At 37.9% G+C, this 14379-nt stretch overlaps 1 protein-coding gene across 1 annotated transcript in view; it reads right to left on the reverse strand.

The window, feature by feature from the left end:
• Nucleotides 1-3412: 3412 nt before the first annotated feature.
• Nucleotides 3413-14379, reverse strand: part of rasa2 (RAS p21 protein activator 2) — a 29915-nt gene continuing 18948 nt past the window's right edge. The window contains exons 10-24 of the mRNA XM_074679263.1: nt 12351-12504; nt 12017-12165; nt 11140-11254; nt 10680-10754; nt 10215-10338; nt 9823-9929; nt 9642-9725; nt 9433-9510; nt 9268-9341; nt 8509-8615; nt 7452-7534; nt 7123-7331; nt 5163-5266; nt 4390-4570; nt 3413-4304 (exon numbers count right to left, since the gene is read on the reverse strand). Coding sequence (XP_074535364.1) covers nt 4274-4304; nt 4390-4570; nt 5163-5266; nt 7123-7331; nt 7452-7534; nt 8509-8615; nt 9268-9341; nt 9433-9510; nt 9642-9725; nt 9823-9929; nt 10215-10338; nt 10680-10754; nt 11140-11254; nt 12017-12165; nt 12351-12504 — 1675 coding nt within the window. The 3' untranslated portion in view covers nt 3413-4273. The remainder of the gene's footprint in view (nt 4305-4389; nt 4571-5162; nt 5267-7122; nt 7332-7451; nt 7535-8508; nt 8616-9267; nt 9342-9432; nt 9511-9641; nt 9726-9822; nt 9930-10214; nt 10339-10679; nt 10755-11139; nt 11255-12016; nt 12166-12350; nt 12505-14379) is intronic.

Here is a 14379-nt window from a genome sequence, read left to right on the forward strand (position 1 = left end):
CGGGGATTTTTGTAGAAACAGCAAGTATCTTGTTTCTCACTATTGACATCAGAGTATTTTAACTTCTTGGTGACATGTTAGTTTTGACGCTCAAATCTTTTCTTATATAAATCATAATCTGTTGTTTGGTTATTTGTTGCTCTTTGTGACACTAATCTTTGTAACATCGAGTATAAATTTATGTATGTGTTCTCTGTATCTGGAGGTGTTCCCGCCTTAATCCTTCAGAGAGCCATTAAAAAAACACCTGGAGGTAAAGACTACCAAATCTTCTCCCTTTTACCTTTTACTACGATTAAACCTTTGATCCAAAATTTTGAAGCTCAGTTGAACTGATATCTTAATCTAGATAACCTGACAGCTCAGAATAATGTTCAGGTTTGTGTTTCTCCCGCAGGACCTGTCAGTGACATAGGTGTTTAGTGTGAAAGAAATCGAACCATCAAATACAAAATAAATCAAGTGCAATCGTAAAAACAAAACAGGGATATAAACACAAACAAATGACTTCAAAATTAATGTTTATTTGTAAAAAGATCAGAAAAATGGTCAGTTACTTACCAAACAGGGCAATGTCTCTTAAATTATTAGAGTTGGATTTAGTACCAGCTGTCCCCTCCAGGGTGTCCGGTTAATAAAAAAAAAAAAAAAAAAAAAAAACTGTCAAGAAACTGCAGATGCTGAGTTACTCCCTGACCAAACTGGTTTGTGTCAGTATGGCTTAAAACAAAAGCAGTCGTTCCCAAATCCAATAACCCTATATTGGCTCTACAGATGACTTGTTTTGTAAATTGAATGCCAACGTCTGAATGATGAATCAGATTTTTGATGAGACTTATTTAGTTGTACGGTAATCTGCTTTATGGTTATTTCAGTATCTAACACAAAAAAAGTATTAAATCCATGTGCTTTTCATAAAGGTCACACATGAAACACAAAACTCAGCCAGCCAAACCAACTCTTGTCTCATCTCCTTTAAAGTCCCAGATTTATCTGTTGGTGTTTGGGCTTTTCCGCACCATCAATGGTGCTCAACATGTAGAAGAACTGGCAAAATGTTTATTGTGGATAGTTTCAAATGAACACAGAAAAGACCATGTATGAAAAATGAAACATTTAATGTGTATAAAAAACAGACACTGTACTCGAGCAGTAAAGACATTCAGAAGAGTTGAACTTGAGTTGTGAAGTTACCATGCAACTGTCGGCAGAAAAACACCAAATAAAGTCCAAACAGAATGTTAACTGTACTCTTCGTCTGTGCTGTTACTCTTACAGAACAGATCTGAGATGCAAAAAACTGATTGATTTGCAGTGTTGGGTATCTTAAAAAATTATATATGCTTGTTTTGCTGTAAAATTAGATTTCCGACCCTGGAATCAACTGCTATTTAGCATAAACCTGCAATTTCCTTTAGTCTGTGACTGATACGATGTGCTTGGAAAGCATTCATCAGATGTGCGCATTGGCTACTGCCCTGATTGTTGGTCATATGATATTTAAAAGCACTTGACAACATGTCCCTTTAAGTTTAGTAAAATTAGGATTAGCCACAGTCCAACATTCATAGTCCTAAAATGGCATGACAACTGATTCCAGCCCACTGCACGGGTTTCCAAACACATCTCATCCACATCCTGTGGAAGGGTGGTTTTCTTTAAGGACTGAGTGCAAACATGGAAAGTCTACTGGACAAAAATCCCTTACTAGAAAGAAACAAAGTCTCAATTTACTGACAAGTGAACTGAAGTAAAAAAAAAAAAAAAACATGTTTACCCTTTTATAAAATGAGCAGAGTAAATTATCTGCTGGTTTACTGGCCTCTTCTCAAACTGGTTATGCAGTTGACATGCAAGCTTACACGGAGTACAAAACAAGAATCCAAGCTGTAATCCCTTTAGATTTTGATCTACGTTTTGTTAAATTTGGTCTGGAGTGGTTACGTTTTCAATGCAACTCTACTGATCACCTTTGACAAGCGTGAATAAAGTTACCATCACAACTGTTTTTCTCTAATCAGTTTTTTACTGTTGTATTTTTGCTCTCATCAGACTGTTAATTCTCTTGCAGTCTGCATGTGAACAAAAATGCCACAAAACATTCACTTCTGTGGTTCCGCGTTTAAGCTATAAACAAGTGGATGTTTGGAAGCAGCTACAACCAGAAAAGAGAAACACTCAAGGACAAAAACACAGGCAGCCAGCGTCATAAAAGCGCAAGGGACAAAAAAAGGTACCGTACCAGGATAGCAACACACTGATCAGTGTTTTAAAAAACAAAAAGGTACAAAAACAGCTTTCTAGAACATCATTTTGTTAAAAAACAAGACATGCATGTCAGAAATATATGATGGACCAAAGACAAAACTTCTGAAAACAACTAATTCCCACAAGCAAGAAAAAAAAACAGTTAACCCTGTATAATCAGCATCACAAGTTCAACTTTTGCTCCTAAAGTTAATTCAAGTTTTTTTTTGAAGTCTTCTCAACACTTCATTGTTCAAATGGGCAAATGATGGAAAATTAATGACACAGAACTGTTTTTTCATCAGGTTTGGAAAGAGAAAAATAACTTTTATCTTGATTAATCGTTAAATACGTCAGAATGAAGAATTTGCTGGTGGTAACTTTCAATAAAAAGATCTTGAGCTGTTCAAGACGCGAGGTGATATCCAGTGACAAGCCTTTCATATTTACCAAAATATGTTGTGGACTCCGTTCTCAAATTGAGTTGATCAGATGCAGCTTCACTTCAAACCTTTATGGTTACAAGTAAACAGGTCACATCAAAAGTAACCCACTGAAGGACTGAATCTTTTGTTACTTCATAAATGTTACGGAGAGATCTGGCAGTGGCGAGCTGCACCTGTGAAAAGTTAAAAAATACAACTTTTAAACTCACTGCCTCATATCAAACAGATTCTTTACGATCATAAAATACAATAATTTAAACTGCTAAGTGGTGCGGGTTCACTGATATTAAAAAAAATAATGATGTGTTTGTTGTGGCCATGATTGTCTGGACTAAATCAGGGATGATGGGGTCAATTTGTTCATCAAATTGATTCCTTTCATCAGATCCACAATCTTTTTTTTTCTATTATAAAAGCTGCTATAAATATGTTGCAATGCTCTCAACAAAACAGCACAGATCTGATGTATACCGTACCAATACGATTCACAATCACAGGGAAATACAACTCCACACCACAACCATGTGCTACCAGGACTTACAACTCAACACATGCAGTCTGCTTGCCTTAAGTCACCAAAAATCAAAGGATATGTTAGCGAAAACATTTACGGAGACTATAAATATATATATATATATATATATATATATATATATATATATATATATATATATATATATATATATATATATATATATATATTGATATATAGTCTCCATTTTAAAACATTTGTATTCAAAATACAATTATTATTTTTTCAAGTCATACCTATGAAAATGTCTTTGGTCAAGAAAAATACCTTAAAATCTACAGGCTATAAATGTTATTGTACAGGATTGGAACAAAAACAAAAATGTACTCAAGATCATGTAACTGATCAAAATGGGGAACGCTGATACCAAGTATCTATTCATTTCCATTTGGAGTGCTCCAAATATTTAAAGTGCTTCTGCTTTAATCCCTCAGCATTTAATGTGAAAGAAACATCCATCGAAGTAAGGCAGATTGGTTTTTATCTACTTAAGTGTCCCCTGAAAGTATATCTACAGATTTGTTCAGAGGAGGAAAGACACTTAGAGAGCAGACGAAGATAAAAGGGGCACAAGTGAAGGATGATCCTCCAGAGAGATGATGATTAATAATCAACTTGAAGGAGAGATGATTGAAGAGGTTGGAGGAGCGTCATCACAGCTGTTGATACAAATTGGGTGAATTGAAAAAAAAACAATAGCAGCCTATTCACACACCATCTAGCGATGTCTTTTTCACACAGCTGGATATGTAAAGGAGGACATAAATTAAGATGGGGAGGAGTGTCTTCATGAGGGAAGGGAAGGGGCAGCCAAAGAAAACAACAAATACCGAGAGTTTGTTCGTGTTGGGGAACAAGGAAGAAGCTTTCAAGCTCCGCCCCTATTCGCAGGCTGTCACTGCTGTAGTGGACTGGTGATATCTGGAGGTCAGGGTGTATTGTTTGTTTTCCTCTTTGAACACCCGTTGAGTGTTCTCGTTGGTCATCCCGACGTCCTTTAGGGACACCTTCTGGTATGGCTGGTTCAGGCCACACCTCCCTGCCCTGGTTAAGAAGTTTTCCCAACTATGGGATTGTCCCTGAAACAGAGACGACGAAGATGACCTTAACCTTTCAGTGGGAGTATTTATGACTGAGTTAAAAGTTGTAAACACAGTGACTTACAGGCTCCCGTACTGTGCTGCCGTGTCACTCCTGATGTTATGCTGCCTCTTTAGTTCCTCCATGACGTTTCGGAGCTGTTTGAGTGTCTGAAAAGTCTCTTTGGGTTCCTGAATGGTGAACTTGGAGTATTCGTCCTGCTCCCGCTGAGGGCCCTGGTACACTGCCATACTGGCACATGCGTCTACAGAGAAAAGCGGTCATTACAAAGTGTCAATAAAGGGTCAGGTTAAAGTAGAGCTGAATGAATTCCAGCTGTGTGACCACACTTAAAATGGAAAGTTCCTGTGGAAAACATCACATGGGAGGAAAATGTGAAGGAGTTGGGGAAAAAATTGTAACAACATAGCTGAATGAGAAGTTCAAACCTCTCCACTGCAGGGCATCCCTGCATGTAGAGGGTGGGAAATGCTGATCCATCAGAAAGTAACAAATGGTTGGCCTCAGCCCCCTGCCATATGTCATGTTTAAAGGGTTGAGGAGGAAGTAAGATGGCCTCTGAAGCTCATTAGCTATCACATTTATACTTGTGAATTTTCTGTGCTCAGGGACTCTTTGATCCAACTCTTGCTTTCAGTCACAACGGCGAGATATGAAAGTGGACATTGGTGCATGCAAACAAGCAGTATCATCATTGCATGAATCATCATGTTGGATCATGTTCTCTAACAGTGATGTTTTGCTTCATGAGGTCAAAAGGGGTTTTAGCAAAAACTAACATGAGATCACCTTCTTTTCTTTTACAATGTAATAAACAGACTTGAATAAGAACTGACCCTCCATGTTCTGCAGCTTGGCATCGTTTGACGTCAGGAGGGAGAATATTCTTTCAGTTTCCCGATCACAGTCGATGTCCAGCTGCAGGTTGGCCAATACAGTGCTGAAACACAGAAAACAAAATAGAAGCTAAAAACAAAAAAATGGGAAAACTTTTGTTTACTCTGGAACATTTAACCTGGGTAGTCTCTGATGGTAAATATTCTTTGAGTTTCTATCCAATAGAAAGGTGAATACAGCTTCAGAATTAAGCACAGGGACAAATGTATTCTGTGTAAAACAACCATAAAGAGTTTTTGCACATGTTGGGACAAAGCTTTTAGCTGAACTTTCTGAGACAGAGAGACAACAGTATTCATGTTGCTGCCAGACATTTTTAAGACTTGAACACTTTCCATCAAAACACAAGCAACGCATCCCTGTAACTGGTTAAATCCATTCTGGTTGAGTTCATTTTGTCACTTATCTGACTACAAGGACAATGTGGGTGTAAATACTAACAACCTCCATGAGGTGTTTCCATTTTTCATGTTGGTAACTGCTGTAACACCGTGTCAAAGCCACAATTCTTTCACTTAAACGAAACGTTTCTCAGCTTTTCATTACAACAACGTGCATGCGTGTGTGTGTGCATGCGTGTGTGTGCGTGTGCGTGCGTGTGTGTTCACTGTAAATTTATTTGAAATACAAGAAACCAAAAACAGCCGCAGTGGGAAAGAAAGAATGTTTAGTGTCCCGACTCGGAGTGAACACATTTGTGAGTTCCAGATTTTCCTTACTTTAGCACATCAGCAGGGCCAACACAGCAGCAATGTATTTTGGGAGAGCCCAGGCTAGAGAATGCAGCTAATATAAGGAATCTGGAAATCACACCAGTAATGGTGTTTCAGGAGATGCTTCACAGCTTTCAAAACTTAATACAACCCTGACACTTATTGTGGATAGAGCAGAAAACCTGAACTGAGAGTGAGGAGGGACATGGGTTGCCTACACTGCAAAAACTGAAATCTTACCAAGTGTTTTGTCTTATTTTCAGTAGAAAATCCCTTTTTAGACTCAGTATGAGCCAAATTCACATGACTAATACAGAAAAATGTCTTGTTTAAAGTTATTTAAGGACAAAAATGAGGTCTGAATTGCTCATAACCAGTAGAAAAATCTGCCAATGGAACAAGAGAAAAGTTACTTGTATTAAGACATTGTTCTGGTCTCAAGGAAATTTTCAAGCAATTTTTTCTTGTTCCATTGGCAGTTTTTTTTTACTGGTTACAAGTGATTTAAACCTCATTTTTGTACTCTGATAACTTGAAACAAGACATTTTTCTGGATTGATAAGTTGAAAGTGGCTCATATAGAGTATAATAAGACATTTTTACTTAAAAAAGACAAAAACACTTGATAAGATTTCAGTTTTTTAGAGTGTACTTGGGAAATTTGACCTCTGTACATGGGGGAATGTGGCTTCAGACTAAAAACAATGAATTTAAGACTTTTTTTTTAACCAAAACTTAAGTTTCTGTTTGATCATATCCAAGGATGGTTCAACACAATTTAAAGGGCAAAGATGACTAAAACACAACTAAATTAAGGCATCTACAAAGTAAAGACTAAATCTAACCTTGCAGCAGCAATGAACACTGGATTCAAATTAAATGCTGTCTCAAGATTAATGAGGTCATTCTGAGTACTTTTAGGATGTTTTGAATTTTAAACAATGACAATAAGACACCAAACTGATCCCAACTATGGAAGTTCTGTAACAATTTGAGAGACAACGTAAAAGTTTTCATGATTGAGAGCTTGGGCACTGAAGTGACCAACCAGGGCAGTGTTTCCAAACAGTGGGAAAATTTTCAAGCGTTTTTTTGTGTTGATAATGAGGACTGACTGCAAACCATCAAAGCCCTGAATATGGGGGACATGTTTCTTATTCCGGCTAACGATGAAGGTAAGACTCACATTGTACAGGGTTTGCAGCCTGATGCGTTGTTGCTCTGGTTTTTGCAGCACTGCCAGGCTCCACCTGTGTAGTTTGACGGGTGATAGGTTGTCAGGCGTTCCTCATTGCAGCGACTGACCTGACCAAGGACATCCAACCACTCGCTGGCCTCCACACAGTTTCCTGCTTGTACATACAGAGGCTTCTCAGAGTGCACCACCTGAAACATCTGACAATGAGAGGAACAAGAAAGGTTGAAAACAATGCTAATGGGTTTCCAATGCTTTATTTTATCATGTGTATGTTTGAACATATCAAAAAGAAGAGAGTACATCTGGGCGTCTCTTACATTTTTGCGGTTAAAGGCACTTTCATCCAGTTTCTCCACCGCCTGGATATTTTTGACATTGATGATGCAGAGGGCATCTTTCCCTGGAAAGCAGAAGTGAAATATACGCTTAGGCACAGGAACTGTCCTCCATGTGTCTTTGTATTATACAGTATGCTACTTTTAATACAAGAGATATAATAAGGCGCTAAGTAAACACACATGTGAAGAATAAAAGCTACACTTCTCAAAATGTCTTTTTCCTTTCCAAAAAGATCATAGTTTCTTTTTCCAAATGTTGCAACAAAAGATTTCAGATGGTTAAGCTTTATCCTGCAGCGTGACTCAAACTGTTTTTCCTCACAGATAAAGCCAGACTGGCAGTCTAAAGAAGTGTTAAGTTTTACATCAATCAATATCAAACTTCTCACACACTGTGTGGCAGGAATGGTAAAATTAACCTTTGTTTAACAAGTTCCCTTTCCATGTAGGCGTGGGTACTGAATTACATACTTTTATAGGAACTGACCGAAAATGTATCAGACTAATGTTTCAAAACATTTTGATACTCTGTGCAATAATGGTACAATCCAGATAATAACTGGATTACAGCAAATCATCCAGTTTCATATATAAAAACTTCAGCAGCATAATAATGTTCTCTCCTTAAGTTTATTTGAAAGAATAGTACTCAATTTTAGAACCTTACAAAGTGTGTAGAAGATCAACCTAACATCATGGCTCAGACAATGGAGGAGGCACACAACGCTCCAACAGATTTGATTAAATAATCCATGACTTCCTCTAGTGGCATGGGCAGTTGGAGAAGGAAGCTCCTGTGGTTTTTCCCTCATAAAATGTCTTTTAACAACTCCAGACAAATAAATTCAACCAATAACTTCCACCAGGCATGAGGTGGGAGAAGTGTTCCCTTTGGCGCCATCCAGTGACTGTAACTGTTACTGTGATAAAATGTCATGTGATAAAAATGCCCTGAGCTCTCTCTTTCAGCTTTGTGCCACAAGGTTTGGTTGAAAACAAACATCCAGGGCTGTAAGATGATAGAAATCCGTCCTACCTTTATGTTTGTGGTAGGAAAGTTCCCTGTTGGTCACTCTGAGCCATCTCTTCTTAAAGTTTTTCTTGCCAAGCCGTTTCCTCCCTTGGGCTCGTTTCTGTACCTCACTAGGTAAAAGATCCACAAAAATTCAAGTTTTAGGTTAGGCTTTGTGGAAGAAAAGCAGATAAGTAGATTGACAGAAAACAGACAAAAAAACAAACAGTGGCATTCACTTCCTTTAAGTTGCTTTCTCTGTTTTTGCCTTGCATAGTTTGGATACTGACAATCTATTTTTTGCTGATTTTTCTTAAGGATTCTCATCATTCTTGACCTTGATGCCTCAATTTCAGTCTTATTGTTTTTATATCTATTAAGAGTTTTATTTTTGACTGTCGTCTTTATTCAATAATATTTGTTTTCTATTGCATGTCTATATGAAAAGGGCTCCATTTATCCAGCTTAGTGGGATGGGTTTTACTGCTGGTAGCAAACAATTTTCTATGGTCTGCGTGAGATCTTTTCCATAACAGTGTTAATATAGACAGAATTAATTTCAAATAGTCATGAACCAAACTGATTTGTTGTCTGATGTTGCAGAAGCTTAAGTGGTATGTCAGGATTGTCAGTGGTAATTTTTTGATGGAAGAAATAAGAGCTTCTACAAAAAGACACTAACAATTTTCTGTAACTTTTCCCAAGCTTCAGTTTAACATTTCAACACTTTTCTGTACAAAGTGTTTCTCTCTGATCTCTGTCACACTCATAATGAATGCTTACCCCTCCTTGAGAACCACAGCATCCTCCAGCCCACTCGACTCCTTGCTGACGTTCGAAGAGATCTCATCTAGAAACTTGCAAGAGGAAGTGATAGTCATATCAACACTGGCCATTTAGTATGATGAAGAGAAATGCTTAGTATGTCTTGAGGCTATTATGAAATACCTTTTTAACTTTCTCAATGCACTTGTCTTCTTGGAATGATTTGAAGAAGTCATACATGTAGGTTTCTTTGAAACTAGACTGAAAAAGTACAACGAAGACTGGAGTCAACATTAGTTGAACATATAACTGTAGACTGTGATGATGTTTTTTCACTTATCTAATCTGGCTATATTAAAGTATATGAAAATGAACCAAACAAAAAATCTCACCAGTTTTTTAGACAAACTACCCCAGCTGCCAAGAGTCTGGATTGTTTTCGAGATGAGCGTGAGAGTCCGGGAAATCTCAGGATCCTAGAATAAAATATATACAGGAGTAAATAAAAAGGCAATATTGACTGGAAATATATCAATGGAATGATAAATTTAGGCACCAGGTATGAGCACTCACAGGATGGTGGGGACGGAGCTGGAAGGAGTGTGGCGAAAGGACAGCAACGGCAAAGAACCGCAGGAAAACAAAGCTGCTAACGGCTGAGTATTGAACATGAGGGTCAGCTGGAGAGAAAAATAGAGATTAACATAATAGTTGGACTTAAAAGAACAGGCCCAAAGAAAAACAAGTTCTGCAAAACACAGACGTTACATATAATCATGTTGGCGCTTTTTGATTAGGCCCCAACGTAGCAGATTTTGTAAAAACCCATTGATAAGCTGTAAAAGCTAAAGTATTTAATCTGGAGAGAACTTCTTATTTCAAAATGTAAGTAAACTACTTCAACTGTAATCAGGGAATAAACAAATATACCACAGCTTCTTTGTATATGAGATACTAGGGTTTACCTGAGAAGCGTTTGCAGGCCAAGTGTCTCAAAGACCTGAAGACATCACACATTAGAGGGGGACAGCTGGAACTGGATTGGGTTATGGAGGAAAAGACTTTCTGCACATAACCCTGAAGGTTTTCCTGCACAGAAGCAAAAGAAACATTAATTCCAATTTAAACTGAACTGATCAAAAAAGAATACATAATACTGACGTTAATGCCCAATGAAAGCAAACTTTAAAACATGATGAACCAAAAACTAGAAGTGATTGCTTTTAAATTTTGTATTAAGCCATATTTGTGTAGGACTGAAAAGGTGCAGTGTGCAGTAATCGGCAAAATTATGCAGAAACCTGGAAGAAATCAAAGGGGGCACAATTTTGCACCATCATGTTTCTAAATGTAGAGGGTACTGGATTTACATTTCAGGGTTTCATAATATGTTTTGGTCAGATGCTGTCAAGTTAAAAAAGGGCATTTACCTTGTTGACCTCCACATTGTCACCTTCTTTTAGTTTTATAGGGTCTATCTCACATGTCTTGTTCGATTCACAAATCTATGAAAAAGTTGGAAAGGGAAACAAAACAAACAAAAACAGTAAATTAGGCCATGAAGAAATTGATTCAAATAAGCAAACTATTTTCAGAAGTTTTAGGGTTTACACCTTTTTTCTTTCACTACAGAAAAAACTCAGGACAACATTGGTACATGTTAATAATTTCCATTAATGAAGATTATTATGAAAAGAGCTTTGTTATAAAATGTTTTCAAAGTGAATAAAGAACTGTACTCGGTAAGAGCTCTAAACCTTCCACTGACATCTGCAGATCTGCTTTCTTACTCGCTATTAAAGGTCCAGTTTTCCAACACTGACCTCAGTGACTCATGACTGCTCTGGTTATTCCACTGACTGTTCATGTGTGTGTTTCTCTCACTCGTACCTCATCTATTACAGGCTTTAAGGTAACCGCCAGGTAGTTCTTTCCCACGATCTTCATCATGTCATCAATGCAGCGTGTCGCCAGTGAGTTGCCACGGAATATAGTGTTAGCCTCCCTGTGTGGAAACAACGGCACACCAACTCTATATCAAAACTTATTTAGAACATATTTCCTGACACAAGGTCATTTCAGTTTGACAGTCACACCCAGGTTTTAGAGGAAATACCTACATCCTATTTTTGTATTTCCATAATTTCTTCTTCAATTTGAGTACACAGTTTGAATATTTCACCTAGTTTCTTATGCAGTGATGCAGCTCTACTCTTAGACAGCTTTGCAGGTTAATAAAATGATAAATAATCAATAGCATTATATGCATTTAATTTATGATCCACTTAGTCTACAATATTCTAGAAATATTACACTTCCTGTAAGTAGGATTTGTCAGTTACAGTTTTTTGAACACAACATTAAAAGTTGGTATTCCCTTCCCCAAAATGAGGACACAGCAACTTGCTCTTTGATGGCTTTGATTTGGACCCAAAAGACTACATTTCTCATTACCTGCATGCTGTGATAGGCCAGAGGCTGTACACCCACTGCCCAAAAGGTGACATCCATAAATGCCCCAAAACACAGCAGGACAAGAAGAGCAAAGCAGTACGCATGTCTCAGAGTGTTATTTGATAATCTTGATATATGTGGTTTCATTATCATAGGACCAAATCAAAATTTCAGAAGTTAAATGTTGTTGTAACGAAGCCACTATCACCCTCTGACATTACAAACCTCAAAGTGTGGCGTCCGTTTAAATGCATGTGTCTCAATATCCACATGTATGGTAACAGTGCTGTACTGTTGGTGTGTGAGGACTCACTGAGTGTTCTCCAGCTCCAGCGCTGCCACAGCAGAGACAAAAGGCACAAAGCGATTGTGGTGGAGCAGCAGTCGAGCCATGGGAAGAACAGCTTCGTACCGCTCTCTGCAGATGTCTCCCAAGATGTGTGCTGCTGACGCCGAGATGGGCTGGATGAGTTAAAGACAAGAGTGGGGCAAAGTGACAAACAAAAACAACAAAATGTTACCCAGTAAACCTGTTATTGAATTTCCAACATCTTCTTCATGTCTCAAAATGGTATAATTTCCTTGACTTGTAATGCAAAAAATCGGTACTTCCAAACATTAGCTCATGTACTGCTGCACTTTCATACCTTCACATCCGGGGATTTGAGCAGCAGGTTGCAGAGTGGTGTGTAGCAGGCAGACGGCAGCACCGTGTCTTCTATGTAGGTTAGCTTCAAACGCAAGGATCCCAAATCATCGGACTTGGACTTGCTGCCATTCCCTTTTGGCTGGAGGAGATACCTGTCAGACCACAGAGGGACATGATTTGTGGGACCATTTGCAACATAATCTCAAAAGCTCATACAATAAATGTCAGCTAGCTGCTTAGTAGCTGCATGCTGGATCAATCTACACAAACACTCACGAATAATTTGCTCTGCACAACCAGCAGACAACTCCCTAACGTTCTATAGTAATAACAATAATAATAACAATAATAATAAAAATAATAATAATAATACCTATTCAGCACTTCAAAATAGCAAAATGTGGAATGATATAACATGGAAAAAAAAATACACATACAAAAAATAGCTAGATATAGACCAGAAAAGTTCTATATGTGAGATTTGAGCTCTATAAACATGAGTATGAGAAGAATAGAACTTCTATCTTTAACCGTTTTATTTAAAAAAGGCTTTAATGTGCTTTCTTTTAACACCCTGTATATCAACAGGGCATGCTATGAAAAAATGCTATTTGTTTCACAAAAAGAATGACAGATGAACACGCTGTTTAAGAGAAAGTTTCTAGATACATCACTAAAGGCCTTTTTTTCAACTAAAAGAAAGACAAACTTAATTTAGCCCACAAATAAAAAGATTAGTACACAAAATGAAGGAGTTCAAACAGCTCTAATGGATTAAATCACTCCCACTCAAACTGAAAGTTCTTTAAGTAAAAGTTTAAGAAAATCTATTTAGATTTCTACTGCATGCACATCTCACTCAAAACCAACAGATGGAGCAAAACACACACACAGACAAAACAGCTGAGTGCAGTGCTCCAGGAGCTGCAGGTGCATACTTCAGGCCTGTGCACCGTCCATCTGTAATCACTGTACACAAGTGCTGAGACGCTTCTCTGAAGATATCAACAGATCACCTGAGCTAATTTCATGAGGCTGAACATTTTTTTTACGCACCCAGCATGGACAACTTCCAGCATAAACACTGGACATGAGGTACTGTCACCATGCACAAAGCCACCCACGCACTCTGCTCACAGCCCTCATGTGCTAACAGATTGCTATCTGGCGTGATCCCACATCAACTACACTGACGCAAAGCTAGTAGACACCCACGCTGTGAAGGGGAAAAAAATGTTCAACAGTTTTTGATTATAAAGGTTTTTCAAACCACTGTGCATTGAAAAAGAAACAGGGCTGGGTTTCTTAACAGATGACATCAAAAGTCAGGTGATGTACCTTAGAAAGAGAAGGCTAGATTGTGATGCCCTAGTAACACTTTCTGGCTTTGTTTTTTTGTTTGTTGCTAATGTCAGTCATTTGAAAGCTGTCAGAAAACAAAACAAAAAAAATAGATATCATAGGTGATTGCAATGTTTCCAGTTTGATGAGCTTTAACCTATTCTAAAGTTTGAGAATGAAGCAATAGATGACTTCAGAGCCCAGCAGAAGGACCGTACAAATCAAAAATATCATTTTACCTCATATTCATACCATTATAATTTTGCTCAATGCCAAGCAATAGGCCTATGTATGTTATTTAGCATCAGCCAAACCATAAACTAACGACCTTTGACACTAGGGATATGGACCTTTAGTCCACTGTATGACTAAATGCTGTCACCCCTAACAGTTGTTCACTGATTGACAATAGAAGAAGTGCTTGGTTGAATGAGTTATCAATATTTTTGTAATTGTTGGCCTGAAAAAGCTGATCATGTGTTGGTCTAAACTGTAGCAGCTGCAGCCACAGTCAATGGCCACAGTCAATGATGCTATAATACTCGTCTGCCCAGCTGTAAAAAGAAACTTGTGGCCCAGCAGAGTTTGGCTGTATCTAAATTTAGGAGATGGAAATAAAAATGGATGCCGGCTGCATCTGGTTGACCGAAGCATATACAACAAACAGAGGCCTGTGAATGTTAAAG

Source organism: Halichoeres trimaculatus, unplaced genomic scaffold, assembly GCF_033239565.1.
Source record: "Halichoeres trimaculatus isolate MK-OKI-2021-1 unplaced genomic scaffold, fHalTri1.1 fHalTri1_scaffold_9, whole genome shotgun sequence".
In the NCBI taxonomy this organism is placed as follows: domain Eukaryota; kingdom Metazoa; phylum Chordata; class Actinopteri; order Labriformes; family Labridae; genus Halichoeres; species Halichoeres trimaculatus.